At 31.1% G+C, this 18,726-nt stretch overlaps 2 protein-coding genes across 6 annotated transcripts in view; one reads left to right on the forward strand and one right to left on the reverse strand.

Moving 5' to 3' along the window:
• Positions 1-3,587: 3,587 nt before the first annotated feature.
• On the reverse strand, positions 3,588-4,201 carry LOC129961669 (CXXC motif containing zinc binding protein-like). Its single transcript, XM_056075197.1, has one exon. The coding sequence runs from the start codon at positions 4,117-4,119 to the stop codon at positions 3,637-3,639; it is 483 nt and encodes a 160-aa protein (XP_055931172.1). The 5' UTR covers positions 4,120-4,201; the 3' UTR covers positions 3,588-3,636.
• Positions 4,202-4,421: 220 nt separating this feature from the next.
• The window catches only part of LOC129961977 (leucine-rich repeat protein SHOC-2-like), a 47,820-nt gene continuing 33,515 nt past the window's right edge, over positions 4,422-18,726 (forward strand). For 4 of the 5 annotated variants that reach the window (XM_056075628.1, XM_056075630.1, XM_056075632.1 and 1 more), the window contains exons 1-2: positions 4,422-4,594; positions 6,906-8,102. In XM_056075628.1, coding sequence (XP_055931603.1) covers positions 6,918-8,102 — 1,185 coding nt within the window. In that variant the 5' untranslated portion in view covers positions 4,422-4,594; positions 6,906-6,917. Of the gene's footprint in view, positions 4,595-5,430; positions 5,503-6,905; positions 8,103-18,726 lie in introns of those variants that run through there. The other variant, XM_056075629.1, reaches the window with a different exon arrangement.

The raw sequence follows: 18,726 nt of genomic DNA on the forward strand, positions 1-18,726 counted from the left end.
TAATAATTAAATATCTTATACAATTCCTACTTTAATAACTGCTTCATCAAAATATTTTAAAACTTCAAATTTTGATAGTCATATAATTTACTCATAATATTATAAAGGCCTTCAGTCATAACGTAATATGTATCTCTCTAGTTTTCTGTTAGCTCCCGTAGAATTTATGCTCTAAATTAAATTGGAAAGGATTAATTTGCAATTAAATAATAATATTTTTTACTGAAACAAAGCATTTTTTTTAATAATATGATTACTGAAAATAGAGTCACTGAGCATTTAAACTTTATAGGCACTAAAGAATATTTTCCTTAATTTATGTAATATCTCAAGAATTTCTCAACTAAGTTTTCTCAGATTCATCATGAGCAGATTGATTAATTAACAATGTTTAATTTTAAATGCATCAAACACTAAGGAAATAAACAAAATCGTTTAAAATAATTGGTCGAAAACAGGTTAAAAAAACTACTTAAAAAACGATGTACTTAAAACTATAAGCATATACAAAATAATATATATATAACTAACATAAATTCAATTTAATTACAAAAGCATACAACTAACCTAAAAATAATTTAAATCAACTCTGCATCCGTTGAAAATAGTTAACAACAATCAGAACACAATGTGCATGCGTGAATTTTCAACGCCAGTTATGATAACTGAAATGCATTAATTTTTCTACGGCAGTTGGGGTAACGCTATGCAGATTAGAAATTTTTTATTTCCTTTATTCTGTTTTATTTTAATTCAAAAGTACTTCAGAATGAATCTGAAAGATTGATTAATTAACAATTTTTAATTTTAAATGCATCAAACTTTAAGAAAATAAACAGAATCGTTTGAAATAATCGGCTGAAAAATGTTAAGCCTAGCCTCATTACTGTTGGAAAAAAAAACTGAAGCCTTACTCATTTGGCACTGGGGAAAATAATAAGATTTTTTTTGCGGAAAAATTAGTTTTTAATTAATAATTAAAATTCTAATTCAAAAAAAGGAATCCCAGATGCACATTCCCAACCTCCAAGGTATACATGTACCAAATTTGGTAGATATAGGTCAAACAGTCTGGCCTGTAGAGCGCCAACACAGACACACACACACACATTAAGCTTTATATAAGTATAGATTTGATATTTATTTTTGGATGAGCATTATTGAATTGGCAAAAATGAAAGTATGTATGTAAAGAAAGTATAGAAAAAGGCTTTGATATTTTTATCTGCTTAAAAACATCATCAGTTCGACATTCACATATTATTCTATTAGCAAAATTGAATGTAACATCAAAGATGTTGTTTAATATATTTAAAATGCAACAAAATTCATACCTGACTTTGAAGTTAAAAAAATTCAGATATCCTATGGATAATTTAATTTTTAATTGCAATTTATGATTATTTGTTGCAGTATTAACTTCTAGAATGACAATGACCTTCTTGTAATCTTAGTTTAATTTATTTAAAAACAAACAGAAAAATATCTGTATAAAAAAGGCATTTAATTATATTCAGTTCTGAAATCACACATGCACACCAAAAATAGCACATAAAATATTTTGATTAAAGTTAAAAGTCCTGTATATTAATTTCGATTAAAACACACAAATTTAATTAAATAAAAGTCATTGTGACAATGTATTTATATATCAGATACAACACAGATTTGGAATAAGAGAAAGCTGAACTGCATAAAATAATGAACTGTGCCAAAATATAAATACTGAGAAGTAAAATAACTATAATTGATTAAGTGAATAATAAAATGAATAAATTTATACAAAAGTGCTTGACACAAATCAAAAGTAATAGAGCATAACATGAAAAGAAAATTAATCTATCTCAATAAGGATAAAAATTCCATTACAGTAAAGGTTAAATCTGTATTTTTACAGAAATATGTCATATCTGACATGTATATACCACATCCTCTCCTAAGTAAGTGGACTAAATTTTTAACCCAATTTTGCATACTTATTACATAAAACATGAAAAAGAATACTGCCAACATCTCAAACATTAATTAAATATTCAACAGATTAGAAACTAAATTTTTTATCTTTTTTTAGTAGGAACCATTCAACCTTTATTTTTTTTAATTTCTTTTATCATTTTGCCTATGCTATTACTGTTTTTAAAGAATTGATTTAAATGTACTTAAAATTTAGCATAAATCAATTCTTCAAACAAAGGTAGTCTTTCCAGTACTTCGGCATTGAACAAAATTTGCAATACTAAAATAACAAATAACTTATGGTGGGAATTAGCTATCAGTGATTTCTAAAAATCAGTTGGTTAAATTGATATTCTAACTGAATAAAAAGAAATGATAAAAAAATTTCATGTATTATATTTTACAAAAAAGTAGTTTTGACTTTAAAAATATTATATATCAGCTAGTTCTCAATACATTGCTCCAAAAAAAATAAATGGCTTTTGCACTCTACTAATTGAATTAGATTTAAAAAGTTGAAGATTTTACACATAATCAGCTGGTTAAATTGATATTCTAACTGAAAAAACAGAAATGATAATATATAATAAATTATTGCTAATTATAACTTTTTTTTATGATACAGAAAAAATTATCTCTTACACACTAATGAATAAAACTGGATATGATATTGGTTTCCAAAACATGGAAGATGGTGGCCATCATAATAAAATAAAATGGCTAATCAAAAGTCCTACCTTAATAAGTTTACAGTTAAAGCTTAGTTATCTGTTTTTATTTAATCTTTAATGAATGAAAATGTTCAAAAATAAGTTCAAATATATTTCAGTTCATAAGTTTTTATAAATTAAATTTATTCCCTCTAACAAATAAAATTAATTATTAGTTCATATAATAATAAGTATTCTATGTTCAAAAAATTATCCTTCCAGTTCATTAGAAGATAAATACTGTCATGAAGTAAATATCCGTTTTTAATTTTCATTCAAAACTTTTAAGATGAAATATTCAGTTTAAAAACATGAATTAATATATCAAGCTCAAAAACAGGCATTCACTTATTTAGAAATATTTATCTTAAATTATAATAAAAAGATACATTGGAAATTCTTAAACTTCTCTACAATATAAGTTTTTCACAAATTATGTCTACAATATATAAAAGTTCTTAGAAAATTTAATTTTGTATTTCAAAAAAAAAAAAACTAAATAGAAATCTATTAATAATAAGGAAAAATATTTTTATTTGACCTTAAACTATTTAGAAATAAATTACTTGCCATAAGAAATCATTGTGCTTTAATAAAAGATGCAAAGTTCTGGCTGCTAGTAATTACAGTCTATCAGCTTTTGATAGATTTGTTTTATAGTTTAAAAAAACATTTTTATTACAATTAAATGCCTTTTGAATCATATTCCTAATCAATTATAAATGGAATAAAAATTACACGCTATATGACGTAACCTATAATTTTTATACCAGCAGAAAATTTTAAAAATTTAGTCTCAAATTAATTTTTATGAAACAAATTCTTCTTATTAATTATAAGACTCGAAATTTTGGAGCAATTTTTAAAATTTTATCTTGTATCATTAGTGGAAATCGGACAGTTATTATAAGAAACTGCAAATCAGTTCGGATTTATTTTATTTATAAATCAAATCGAATAACGATATACATCAAACTTTGATAAATTTATGTTCAATTTCACACACAGATACAGACATATTAGCTCTTTCATCGTAATCAACCCATTCTTTCTCTTCCAAATTGATTTCGTCGAATTTAGTGCCCGAGGATTCACCGACAGCTTTCCATCCAGCTCTTGGTGAAAAATCAGTCGGATCAACTCCACGACAATCGAATGCAACAATAGTTTTGAAAGTTTCAGAATCTTCTGCTGTATATTTTTTTAAGGAATCTGGCAAGATCTCTACGGAATTTTCACGAGCACAGAGTTTACACTTACTCACAAAGTTAGCTTCGCCTCTACCACCCTTCAAAGGTAGCTTTTCTTCAAGAGATACGTATTGCCATTTTTCGGGTTCTTCACCGCAGTTCATACATTTCAATTTTAAATACCAACGAAAATCTTCACCATTAGGTTCCAAATCAGTAATATTTTCTAGTACAGCCTTAATTTGGAGGCCTATTTTCACCATCCTCACACTTATCAAATTCCGTAGCGACTCTGCTCCCAACTTTGTTTATTTACAATTTGATGGTTCCGATTCGAAAGTAAAAGTTACTAATAATTGCAGAACTGAAATCGTTCAATAAAATATTTCTATTCGAAATCGATTTTCATATTTAAAAAATATTCCTGGATATTATCTTATGATATTATGAAATTCAAGTTGCGACTAAGCAAAATTTTATTACAATCTGAAATCTTTAAAAATATTTCCCTGAATAATTGAATATGGCAACATTTTCAATATATGTTTACATTTTGCAAATAATTCGCGTTGTTTGAATTTGCATGCTCGTTCCCGTGAACATGTGCATCTTTTGTAAAATTATTATATTTATTTCTATAGAATAAATGTGTTGAATGATTTTCATCATTAGTAAACAAAAATACATGTTTTCTAAAAATATTTTTTTTCTGTTTCTTTAGTGATTTTCTAAACCAAGGTTTGTTCTTTTGTTTGACACATTACTTAATTATAACAAAATTTATTTTCTTGGAATAGCTAAAAAAATGTTTGAGAATTTAAAACAAAGAAATGTTTTATGAAATTTAAATTTAATTCTTAATAAAAATAGCCTGTTAGTTTTTTCGTTACTTTCTAAAAAATTTATAAAAAAATGTTATTAAAATGTAATCAACATGAATTGTATGAAATTTTTTAATGCAATCGTTTCTTGTGACATTTTTGGATTAACCAATTGTATTTCAAAAATTTCCAATTAAATATTAGAACGAAAAACAAGATAATGTGTAACATTAAAGCTTATTTGAAACGATTTATTGTTCCCTTGCAGTATTTCATTTTTTTATAAATTCTATGAAATAAAAAAAATGAAATTTCCAATTATGAATATGTTCATCAAATAACCTAGTCAGTAGGCAAACGAATTTTTTTAATTTATCTGATTGAAAACTATATATATTTTGAAAAGTAAATTTCAGTATTACTTTTTAGTTTAGTTATATGCTATTAAAAATGTGGGTATTTCAGCATTCCTTTTTTTTTTTTTTTTTTCTGAAATTCTCAATAATTTAAGATGGTAATGGTGAATTAATTGCTTAACATCAGGATGACGCAAATTAAAAGTAATTGGAATTTTGTATCAGCTTGATGCTATCATTGTTTTAACCATATTAAAATGGATTTTTTAGTATAATTTTTCAAACTGTATCACTTAATATCTACTTCTATTAAAAATAAAATAAAGGCAAAACTGATATTTTGCAAAAATCCACATTTTTTTAGGTGCTTTGTTTCATAACAATAGTTCCGTTTCTTGAGTCATTGCTCATTTTGGTGAACTTAGTGGCTTGTTTGTTGCCAATTGGTCCTCTAGCCATTTAAAAAAGTGTATGTTTTTGTTTTTTAATTTTATCAATACAATTTTTAATTTTTCTTTATCATGTTGGATGGGAATTCATTTATTGAGAAAGGAAAGAATAGCTTTAATTTCATCAATCTGTAAACCAAGTTTCATTTTTCTTGGTAATTCTGTGATCCAGAAAAGGGCAAATCTATTATTTTTATATGCTAAAAAGTTGTACTATTGTGAACTGAGTTATAACGATAAGTATGGTATTAAGATAGCATGTTGCTTTGCATGTTTGGTGTAAAATTACTTATGACATGATGGTATTGTATATGTTTTTAAAGATTTTTGTTTTGCACTTATGACACAATGTGCAAAAGATAATTTAGTTTGTAAAATAATATGCTAAATTCGGAAAATACAGGCCATAGATGTGTCTGGAATTCTATCACAGATATGGACAAAAAAATATCTTTTCTGCAATTGTACTGAATCTATTTTTACAAAATAATGTAAAATATTACCTTTTATAAATGATGGGAAATATTACTGATATATAAATTCAAAAAAATAATACGAAATATGCTGCTGCTTGATGAAGAATGTTCTATCATGATATCTTTTCTTAGGAATAAGAGGAAACTGCCCATGCCATTAAAAAAAAGAACAAAATCTTTTATTGTTCTGATGCTTGGCATGTCTTAATGCACTTTTTTTCCCCACAAATTAGAAGTATTTGTCTTTTTTGCCGGTAATTCTTTAAAATATTTTTCATTAAAAAAATCATATGTTTCTTAAATGACAGGAGGAAAATACACCATTATTCTTTATACTCTTTTACATTCTCATAATTAAAGGATACAAATAACTCTTTATTTTTTAGATATCCCAGCAACTGAATAAATTGTTTTTCAATTGGAATTGTTTGTATGTGTATAAATATTATAATTCTAAAACTGAAAGAAAGAGCAAATGTGAAATTAGATATGAAAGCATTACATTATATTTATTGAAGATCATTATACTAAAATATTTAGAAGAGAATGCTCTCTTTTATTTTCAAACATTATAAAAATGCATTTTATAAAAAATATAATTCCCCCCCCCAATGATAATTTATTTTAAATCATTTTTAGTACTTGTGTATTAATTATTATTCGCCTAGTATTTATATTTGTTATAACCAGTGACTAATCCTCAAAGATGTCATGTTAGTCCATTGATTATATTCACAAGTGACTTTCAGTTAAGCTTAGAGTTTATAGTTAGTATACCCCTTGTTTTTATAAAATAAAGTACACACAAATAAAAATGTATCTCTTTTTATAATTTATTTACATGTATTGAAAATTTTCTGATTTGCTCTGTATATTTTCTGTGCATAAATAGATAATTTATTTCAGTTATTTTTCTGAAGTGTATTTAAATATATTTTCTTTTACAGATTCTCCAAGAAATGGAAGAAATTTGTTTAAAATCAGCAAACCTTGTTGAAATACCTGATTCAATTTTGAAATCAAATTGTCTAAAATTAAATCTGGACTTCAATGATATTTCCTCTCTTCCTTCAGAATTATGTGAAAGTTTACTTAATCTGGTGTTTTTGTCTGTTAATGGAAACATGTTAGAAACCCTTCCTCTAAATATAGGTTTACTAACTGAATTGACAGAACTCTATTTAAAGGAAAATGATCTCATAGAGTTACCTGAAAGCTTTGTTCAATTAAAACATTTACAAAAACTTCATGTCACTGGCAATAAGTTGAAAGCCTTTCCTAAAGACCTGCATTTACTGATCAATTTGACTGAATTAATTGCTGATGAGAATAATATAGAAAGCCTGCCTAATACTTTTGGTGAACTAAAATGCCTTTCTCATTTGAGTATTGGTTATAATTCTATTAGATGCCTACCTGATAATTTTGGTAATTTACATAACCTCAAGGAATTAGACCTTTCTCATAATAGTTTAAAAAACTTACCTGAGAGCTTTCAGTGTTTACCTTCTTTGGAAGTGTTTGATATGACAAATAACAAAATATATTCTCTACCTCATGAATTTCAATCTTCAAGGACCTTACAAAAGCTTCTCATGTCTCAGAATGATATTTCATCAATACCTGCTTGGTTTTCAGAAATGGAAAACATTAAAGAAATACATTTAAGTGATAATCATCTAAATGAAATGCCTTTTCCAGATGATTTTGGTGACAGATGCAGTAGTTTAGAACTATTAGATTTGAGTGGAAATAATATCAAAGGACTGCCTGAAAATTTTGGAAAATTGAAAGCTTTATCTTTCTTAGATTTGGGTAGCTCATTCGAAGAATTAGAAAGAAATCGAATGATTTCTAATGGGAATGATATTGAACACTTGCCTATTACTTTTTGTGATCTTAAAAATTTAACTAAACTTGAACTTGATGAAAATCAACTTCTTCAGCTTCCAGAAGAGTTTGGACTTCTGGAAAACTTAATTTATTTAGATTTAAGTCAAAATATACTTAAATTTTTACCTGAAAGTTTCGGTCAGTTACAACTACTGAAAGTGTCCTTGTTGTCTATGAATTTTATTACTCATTTGCCTGCAAGTATTGGTATGCTAAAATCTATAGAAGAGTTGAAATTGGATAACAATATGGTATGTAAGATTTTCAATATTTTTATGCTGTATTATTTAAGTATTAGCAATGTTTTCATGCATGCAATTTTAGAACAGGCCTTTTATGTTTTTACCATTAAAAACTACACTTTGAATAACAAAATATTCTTCATCTGTAAATGAAACATTTTTTTGAAACTCAAAGCATTCATTCAACATGGAGGGAGAAATAGTCATTATAGTTAGAAAAGCAAATTAATAAAAAATGTATAAAATCTTAGGGAATTATTTAAATATAGGTAATTTTTAATATTCATTTAGCTTGCTAATATGAAAGAAGTTGGTAAAAATCGTTTTTCTTACTTCAAAACACAACATGATCTAACACTACTGTGTATGTTATTTCAAACAACCTGTTCTAGAACATTAATGTATACAAACAATATTATACATTACTTTTTTTAACTCTATATGCCTGAATAATCTAAAAATTCTAGTTTGTCAAAACCCAGGGCAATTTTTTGTTACAGAAACAGAATGAAATCTTCACGTCTTTCAGATTAAAAAAAAGAGGGGGACACTTGTTAAGTTATAATTGAAATGTCTGTCCAATTTTCCATTCTAACAGGTCATCTTGTGGTTGTCATTTGCAGTTTAAGGGAAATTTTTAATTTGTTATTAGTTACTAAATTTATACTCATTCAAATTTCAAAGATTTTTGGCACATTTTTTATTTATTTTGTGTGTATACTCCTTAATGCTACTATGTAATTAGATGCAAATTTTGAAAAATAAAATCAGAATAGTTGGATCAAGCATGATTATCTATAGAGTTTCAAATTAGAGGTTCTAATCTCCTTTAAACTTTTCCCTCAAAAAAATGTATTGCTTATTTATTACTTATGGGCCTTGATATTTAAAAATTTATTGAAATATAAATATGTTTAAATTTATAGCACAAAACGTAAGTGGTGTCATAAAATACAAATCAATATATATTTATATATATTGTTACAAAATTTTCCTTGTGGGTGTTTTTGGAGACAATTAGCTTTCCTGGTTTGGAAACAACCACCGAGCATTCTCTCTGTAAGTGCCCCTTCTAGTTACACCTCCAGTTTCGACGAGGGATGTTCTTTTCACCATCACGGCTATTCAATAATTTTTCCAGCATATTGCAGAGCGGTTCAAATTTGCCATCACTTTTTCCGCCGGTACCATTCTGAATCTCAACCGGTCTGACATGCCTGGAACTCCGGAAAACAGTTTTTGCAGCCTCATACTTCATGCTATAAGCTAGAGCTGATTTTAGATCTTTTTCATCCATTAGCCTCGTTGCAAGCTGCGTGTCTTCGTCTCTGATCGAATCGACGAAATACTGCGTTGCTAGGCTTTCCCGAACATTTAGAGGGCATTCGGCGTAAGCCAGGCTCATTAATCGCTCCACATCCGCGGCCAAAACTTGAAGGCTTTCTCCTGCCTTCTGTCGTCTTGTCTTCATCTCTGTTCTGTAAAATTGGGTTTGATGGCTGTTCCCAAATCTGGATTCCAGGGCTTTTTCAATTGTCATTAAGTCCATCAGCTTTTCAGATGGAATTCCTTGAAGAACCTCCGCCGCTGATCCTTGGAGAGACGCTACAAGTTGGCTGGCTTTTACAACATCTGTCCATCAAATGTCAATGGTTTTACTGTCGGTCTGGTATACGAGAATTCTGGACTTGGTAAGAAGTTGTTTGGTCTGTCTTCGAGTTCACTAAGTCTATTCTCGAGATTGCTGATCCTCTCCTGAACTGCTTCGATATTGGTTCGAGCCTCGTCCCTCACTTCTCCAATTTCCCTCTCGGCACTCTGGACGTTTTCTTCTATCTTCTCTATGCAACTGTTAACGTGATACTTAATTCCCTTGACTTGACTCTCGACATGCCCCTGAATCTGATTCTTCAATTTCTTTTGACCTTTCCTCATTTCGTCCTGTCAAGCTTCCAATTTCTTTTCTAATCCTACTTTCATCTCCTCTTGTCGTTTCTTCATCTCTGCCTTCATGGCAAGTAGCTCTGCCAATTTTTCATCCATTCCTCTGGTCCGGGGCATACACAGGAAAATACAACTAATCCCACATCTGACATCAATTGTTACAAAATTTTCCTTGTGGGTGTTTTTGGAGACAATCTAATAAGCAGGATCTTACAAAAATAAAGCTCTTTATTTTCACGTAGTCTAACAGGAAAACTCTAAAATAGCACTAAGCAATAGAAATATCAATAAATAACGCCAATCAAATTCAATAACACAGCGCATTTAATCGCTAGTTCTGCAGTTTGCTTGCTGTCTAATACTCCAATTCCCCCGGTCTTGAGTGCTTGCTCCTTTTTTTTTTATAGTCTCTCCACAGGAAGTGATGTCACTGACAGGAACTGGTGTAATCTTGGGAAAGTTCCAGAACTTTCTCCAAGTTTCAAGGAAAAAATGGTCTCGGTTGATATAATGTTCAGACCATCTGAATTCTTCTAAAAGATTCCTTTTGTCGCCAATGTTAGGGATACGTTTGGCTACTTCGTAATACTGCTTCCCCCCCCCTTCAAAGACTGCGCGACCCGGGCAGTCTCATTACATAGAACTATGATCAGTGGCCCGGTACGGAACCAGCCGATTAATGCGGATTACTTTTGGCATGGCATTCGACGACCTCCGTACTCTGTAGACGACATTGTTTAATCTCATGACAATAGTATAAGGTCCTTCCCAGTTCTGTTGTAACTTTGTACTCAGACCTCTCCGTCACTTCGGGTTATACATCCAGACTAGATCACCATCCTTAAATTGGTGGTCGATCGCTCTAGAGTCGTAACGAGTTTTCATTCGTTCGCTGGCCAGTTTAATTCGCTCTCTGGCAAAATCATGTATACTTTCCAAACGCGCTTCTAAATTTTCATGTACTCATTCGGCGAGGAAGGTGTTTCACTCGGTCGTCCAAAGAGAATATCACAGGGCAATCGCAGCGTTTGACCAAAAAGCATTTCTGCTCGGATCAGCCTGGTCGCTTCATGTTCTGCACTCCTATAGGTCAAGAGAAAGAGTGGCAGATGTACATTCCAATCTGTCTGATTTTTTTGAAACAAATAAAGGCAGATTATTTAATGTTGTTCAATTAAACCTTTCGACCATTTCATCAGACTCGGGATGCAACGCAGTCGTTCGAGTCTTTTCAATCCCCAAAAGTTTACAAAATTCAGTAAAGAGTGCCGAATTAAAATTTGTTCCTTGATAAGAATACAAAATCCTAGGCATGCCATAACATAAGATTCAGCTTCGCACTAATTATCCAGCTACAGTCGTGGCCTCCTGATCTGGAACTATAATTGCTTCGGGCCACTAGGTAAAATAGTCCATTAACACCAGAACATACTTATTGCCCTTTGTTGTCACAGGAAAAGGTCCTAGGATATCCAAAGCAATTCTTTCAAATGATGCTCCCACATTATAGAGTTGCAAACGACCCTTCGTTCTTGTTTTAGGTCATTTTCGGGCCTCGCAAGCATGGCATTCCCTGCACCATTTTTCAATGTCAGTGCGAAGTCGATCCCAATAAAATCATTCCCTTGTTTTACTTAAGGTTTTCATGACTCCAAATGCCCTCCACTAGGGCTGTCATGAGTCTCTCGCAGAACTTCTGGAATTCTACTCTTTGGGACAATTAATTGCCATCGGCAGGTGGTTCCATCATCACTCTCCCACTTGCGGTATAAAACACCGTCTTTCAGATGTATTGAGTCCCAAAGAGCCCAGTATCGTTTCGTTGCCGGACTTTCCGGGACGATTTCTTGCCAAGATGGTCAATCCGCCGAATTTAGTTTCTTCTCCAAAATTGGTTTAATAGTGGGATTTTCCAACTATGCTTTTTATATCTCACTTGAAGACCAGGGATCCACCTTTGTTATTGTTAAAACTTTCACGGAAATATCCGTTTTCATTCCGAACTTTTTTTTCCGCATTCGTGCAATGTTTGCAATTTTCCCTACAGGGTCTTCGAGTGAGAGCATCTGCGTTTCCGTGCGAGATCCCTTTGCGATGCTGGATCTCGAATTCATACTCTTGAAGTCTTTGAATCCAGCGAGCTATGTGACCTTCAGGTTCTTTAAAATTTAAAAGCCATCTCAAGGAAGCATTATCAGTCCGGACAAGAAACTTCCGTCCATAGAGATAGTGATGGAAATGCTCTATAAACTTTACAATGGCTAGTAATTCTTTTAGTGCGACACAATAATTTCTTTCTGGCTTACCCAAGCTCTTGTTGAAGTAAGCGATGACACGTTCTTCATTTCCAATCTTCTGGGATAACACAGCCCCTATTCCTTCATTACTAGCATCCGTATCCAATATAACATCTTTGTCAGTCCGAGGGTAGGTCAAGACAGTGGAAGTTGTCAAAGCCTGCTTTAAACTGTTGAAAGATTTATCGCATTCTTCTGTCCAATTAAATTTAGATTTAGTTTCAGTTAATTTGTGTAAAGATCTTGCTTGTGTAGAAAATTTTTTTACAAAACGTTGATAATAAGTACACAGCCCAAGGAAATCTCGAAGGTCATGCACTGTCTCTGGACGAGGCCAATCGACTACGGCCTTAATTTTCTCTGGATCGGTTTTAACTCCCTCTGCTAAAATAACATGTCCGAGGTAAACTACCTGCTTTTGGAAGAATCGGCATTTCTTAGGGTTTAACTTAAGGTTGGCTTTCTGCAGTCTTTGGAATACTTTCCGAAGGTTATACAAATGTTCTTCAAATATCCGTACTACTACTATGATGTCATCTAAATACACTAAACTGGCTTAAGATGATAGTCCACGTAATACTGTCTCCATTAGTCTTTCGAATGTTGCTGGAGCATTACAAAGTCCGAAAGGCATTACCTTGAATTGCCAAAGGCCTTGCCCGGTGGTGAAGGCTGGCTGTCTTTTCTCTATCTTCAGGTCGAATCTCTATCATTCAATTTCCTGTAGTCTACACAGAATCTTGTCGATATGTCTTTCTTTTTAACAAGAACAATAAGCGAAGCCCAAGGGCTAGACGTTTCCTCAAATATTTCGTCTTTGTTCACGATCTTGGATTTATTGTTCAGATTTAATACTCGAACGGGGATGGCTTCCGTTTTCAAATCAACCAGTGAGGCCGTCACAAGCACACCCTTTTGGGGAACTTCACTAGGAAAGACCGTTACATCGTATCTGAATTGTGAAAAAACTTCAGGTACCCCCTCGATAAGACATTCAGATCTTGGCGGTATTAAAGTTATCCCCTTGGCCAATACATAACATGGCTTTCAGTTCTGTACTTGAATTCTCTGAAAGTAGAGGATTTCTTCCCTTGCTGTCCGTATCTCGTTTCTCTTAAGGTCTACGGTAAAGTTAAATTTTTTAAGGAAATCCAGACTTAGAATGCATGGGTCAGTCATGTCCGCTATGTAGATCGTATGGTGAAATTTTCTTGATCCCAATTCAATGGATGCATCTAATTTGATATGTATTTTCAAATTTTCACCTGTAGCAGTCTTTAAAGAAATATTAGGAGCCGTGTAATAAAATTGTTCTTCTAGTTTCTGGGCCAAGTCTGTTCTTAAAAGTGTGACATTTGCTCCCATATCTACCAACATCATACACTGGATGCCGCAAATAAGTCCTTCTAAGTAGAACCCATTTTTATTTCCACCAAGAGCGAAAACTCTCAGTCCTTCTTCAGGGGCTTCATTCAGAAAAGGCAGCCTTCGGCCCGGAAGACGGCCATGAGTTAGTTTTCCTGGTTTGGAAACAACCACCAAGCATTCTCTCTGTAAGTGCCCCTTCTAGTTACACCTCCAGTTTCGACGAGGGATGTTCTTTTCACCATCACGGCTATTCAATAATTTTTCCAGCATATTGCAGAGCGGTAAAATTTGTCATCACTTTTTCCGCCGGTACCATTCTGAATCTCAACCGGTCTGACATGCCTGGAACTCCGGAAAACAGTTTTTGCAGCATCATACTTCATGCTATAAGCTAGAACTGATTTTAGATCTTTTTCATCCATTAGCCTCGTTGCAAGCTGCGTGTCTTCGTCTCTGATCGAATCGACGAAATACTGCGTTGCTAGGCTTTCCCGAACATTTAGAGGGCATTCGGCGTAAGCCAGGCTCATTAATCGCTCCACATCCGCGGCCAAAACTTGAAGGCTTTCTCCTGCCTTCTGTCGTCTTGTCTTCATCTCTGTTCTGTAAAATTGGGTTTGATGGCTGTTCCCAAATCTGGATTCCAGGGCTTTTTCAATTGTCATTAAGTCCATCAGCTTTTCAGATGGAATTCCTTGAAGAACCTCCGCCGCTGATCCTTGGAGAGACGCTACAAGTTGGCTGGTTTTTACAACATCTGTCCATCAAATGTCAATGGTTTTACTGTCGGTCTGGTATACGAGAATTCTGGACTTGGTAAGAAGTTGTTTGGTCTGTCTTCGAGTTCACTAAGTCTATTCTCGAGATTGCTGATCCTCTCCTGAACTGCTTCGATATTGGTTCGAGCCTCATCCCTCACTTCTCCAATTTCCCTCTCGGCACTCTGGACGTTTTCTTCTATCTTCTCTATGCAACTGTTAACGTGATACTTAATTCCCTTGACTTGACTCTCGACATGCCCCTGAATCTGATTCTTCAATTTCTTTTGACCTTTCCTCATTTCGTCCTGTCAAGCTTCCAATTTCTTTTCTAATCCTACTTTCATCTCCTCTTGTCGTTTCTTCATCTCTGCCTTCATGGCAAGTAGCTCTGCCAATTTTTCATCCATTCCTCTGGTCCGGGGCATACACAGGAAAATACAACTAATCCCACATCTGACATCAATTGTTACAAAATTTTCATTGTGGGTGTTTTTGGAGACAATCTAATAAGCAGGATCTTACAAAAATAAAGCTCTTTATTTTCACGTAGTCTAACAGGAAAACTCTAAAATAGCACTAAGCAATAGAAATATCAATATCAATAAATAACGCCAATCAAATTCAATAACACAGCGCATTTAATCGCTAGTTCTGCAGTTTGCTTGCTGTCTAATACTCCAATTCCCCCGGTCTTGAGTGCTTGCTCCTTTTTTTTTTATAGTCTCTCCACAGGAAGTGATGTCACTGACAGGAACTGGTGTAATCTTGGGAAAGTTCCAGAACTTTCTCCAAGTTTCAAGGAAAAAATGGTCTCGGTTGATATAATGTTCAGACCATCTGAATTCTTCTAAAAGATTCCTTTTGTCGCCAATGTTAGGGATACGTTTGGCTACTTCGTAATACTGCTTCCCCCCCCCCCCTTCAAAGACTGCGCGACCCGGGCAGTCTCATTACATAGAACTATGATCAGTGGCCCGGTACGGAACCAGCCGATTAATATATATATATATATATATCGGTTGATATAACGTTTAAACCATCTGGATTCTTCTAAAAGATTCCTTTTGTCGCTTTAATAATTTGTTTCCTTAATAATATATATATTTCCAAAATGGTGAAAATGAAACTTCTTTATTTATCAATATTTTATTACTTTTTATAAGAACAACAATTTTATTTCTAGTTTATTTTTCGCAGATGTTTCTTATTTCAAAGATTTTTATTTTAAAATAAATTTTATTTCTCTAACAAAAGAATTTTATACTTTAAGACAAATTTCAAATTTGAAAATATAAATAGTGGCTTGCTGCTTTTATACAAAGTGCATTTTGCATTTGTTAAAAGATTAAATGTATACAATTATGTATATTTAATTTGTTAGTTTTTGCATTGCTTAATCAAGGAAATGGAATGATTTTTTTTTCATTATTTTTTTTCTTACATGCTCAAAAATATAATTTAAAAACTCTAAGATTTGCATGAATTTTATATAAAAAAAATACAGACAACATTTCTATAAGTTCACATTAAAAATAAAGGACAAACTTCTTAATTTCATTTCAAAACTGTATAACTAATGAGAAATTACATTTAATTTAGAAGAAAGTATTTTTATTTAAAGAACTGCATATTAATAATGTCATAAAAATAATAGACTGCAGTATTATTTTTTAAATTATTCATAATTTTTTTTAAAAAAAGTAAAATTTAGTACTTCCAATTTCATTTTTATTTCAAAATAACATTCACAATCGATCTTACTGTATTTAACAGTCATAATATATCTTTAATATATGGTGACAATAAAATGTAATAAACTGTACAAATTATGAAAAATTGAGAATTAAAAAAAAAGCAGTGTTTGGCAAAAAAAATGGTAATCTTATAATTTCTAACGTGTGTGTGTGTGTATGTTTGGGGGGAGGAAGCTAAATAATCACTATCAATAAAAATAAAGAAGGAAAGAGAAATGGAAAATCTTTTTTAAAACGTTTTTCTCGAAGTTAAAATTTCTCTATATCTTAAGGCATAAAAAAGAACCCACTTATATCAATCATAATAAAATGTATAAGAAATTTACAATCTTTGAGTGAATTTAGATTTTTTTTTAATGACTAAATGATTTATGTCTATAATTATTGTCTTCCATACCCTCTGCTCTTGACTAAGAATGACATAAAAAAACTACTCAACCATCACTATGAGGGGCATCAACACCCCATAGAAAACATAATCATGGATGATCATGAATTCCCTTCACTCCGACATTTGAACCATGCCTCTGTCGAATGGACATTTTGAGGGAAGTCTGGGCTCATAGAGTTAATTTTAATATTGGTACTAATTTTCCTCTGCTTTTTTTTTTTACAATCATTAAATTTTAAAACATGCTCATACTTATAAAAATACAATAACATATTAATCTGTAAGTATCTTAACCATGTAAGGACACAATTGACTTTTTGTGCATTTCATATTCATCTCAAAAACAAACAATTCTACATATTATTTCTAGTTCTACATATTATTTCTAATTCTACATATGATTCTACATATATTCATCCGTCCTTCTCTATTTTTCAATTAATATAAAGCTACAGCTACAAATAAGATAATAAGAGTTAAAATCGGTGCCTGGTTTCTCTCCAAGCACAAGAAAATTGCATCAAGGGTCCACTATACTTAATGGCTGGAAGAAGTAGTAACAAATGACTCTTTAAAGTTGCTATAAAATATTGACAAGATTATATTTGGTGAGAAATAATTCAGCTTTGCCAATTGGACTTTAATCTTAAATCTAGTTGAATAAAATATCAGTGGATAGAATTTAAGTAAGGATTAGTGGATTTAATTTATGATAAAACACAATGTTTGTTTAAAATTTAAGTCAAGAGACGCTTAACTTTGCTTCAGCTTTCTAAACCTAATTTATTTGAAATATACAAGGAACTTGAAGTGAAACATGCTCTAACAAACTATTTGCTCAATAAATTTTGGTCAAAACTTATATAGTATAATTTTCTTTATCATTCCTATTATGATATAGAAAATTATACTATAGATAATTTTCTATAGATTTCAGATATTAAGGAGAAGAACTTTGGAAGAGAGATATTACTTCGAATACAGCTTTTACAAGGGTTACTAAATTTAACAGCATTTTTACATTAATTATTGTTTATAACAATCAAAGAATTAACGAGTATTACATTCTCATATCAAATATAATAAATAAAGAGGTATTGGGGTTATCACTATATTCATATCAATCAACTGTCATTATTATTTTGGATATATAATTCACTGGATGTTTAATTTCAATGACACAACAAACGACTTTTAATCATATTGGGGGGAAAGGTGAATGTACAAATGTTTCATCTGGATTTATTGCTTCATATGTATTATTCTTTTAAAATTAATATATTATTCTTTGTAATATATTATTCTTTAATATTATATTATTAAAGTTTTGATTACTTATCAGAAAATACGCCTACATAATAATTCCTTTTGTACTATCAGTATACTTTGGATTGAAGGTGTTCTTGAATTATAAACAAAAATTGCTATTATTGTGAAAAGTGGCTTTACAAATGCAAGTATCTATTAAATATGAAAGTGCCTTGGAAATGCAGGAAATACATTATGAGCAGACCAGTCATTGTACTATTTCTTGTTCTCTGGATTTGAATAATATATGCGGCTTGTAGTTTTCAAGCATTAAAAAGATAGCCAATATTTATTTGGGAAAATTCTTATAGACAATTTGCCTCAAACTTCAAAAAACGATTTTGAAAGATAGTGATAATAAAAGAATAAGTGAGAAAAAGATTTACATTTTTTTTAAATGTAAACGATTTTATTTAATAAAGCTTTAAATGGTGACACAATAAATGCTTTTTTATTGCATCTGAAGGGCAATGAACTAGGGAATGGTAACTAGGGTTTATACAAAAACCGACTTTTTGAAAAACCGGTTTTCGAATTTTTATCAAAAAAAAAAAATTGAATAGGGAAAAATAAAATATTTTTCCCTGTTCTATTTTATTTTAATTTATATAAAATAACAAAAAGCGAAATAAATATCAAAGTCAAAATATAAAAAACAAAATTAAAGATTACATATACATATTACTTACACAAAATAACGAAAACTCAAACAAAAATTTCAAATAATATTTATATTATTTTCACGAATTTTAATTTCTCCTAAGGAAATAGGATTTTAAAAAACATAAAATATCCACTGAACGGTGGCTA

Source organism: Argiope bruennichi, chromosome 2, assembly GCF_947563725.1.
Source record: "Argiope bruennichi chromosome 2, qqArgBrue1.1, whole genome shotgun sequence".
NCBI lineage: Eukaryota > Metazoa > Arthropoda > Arachnida > Araneae > Araneidae > Argiope > Argiope bruennichi.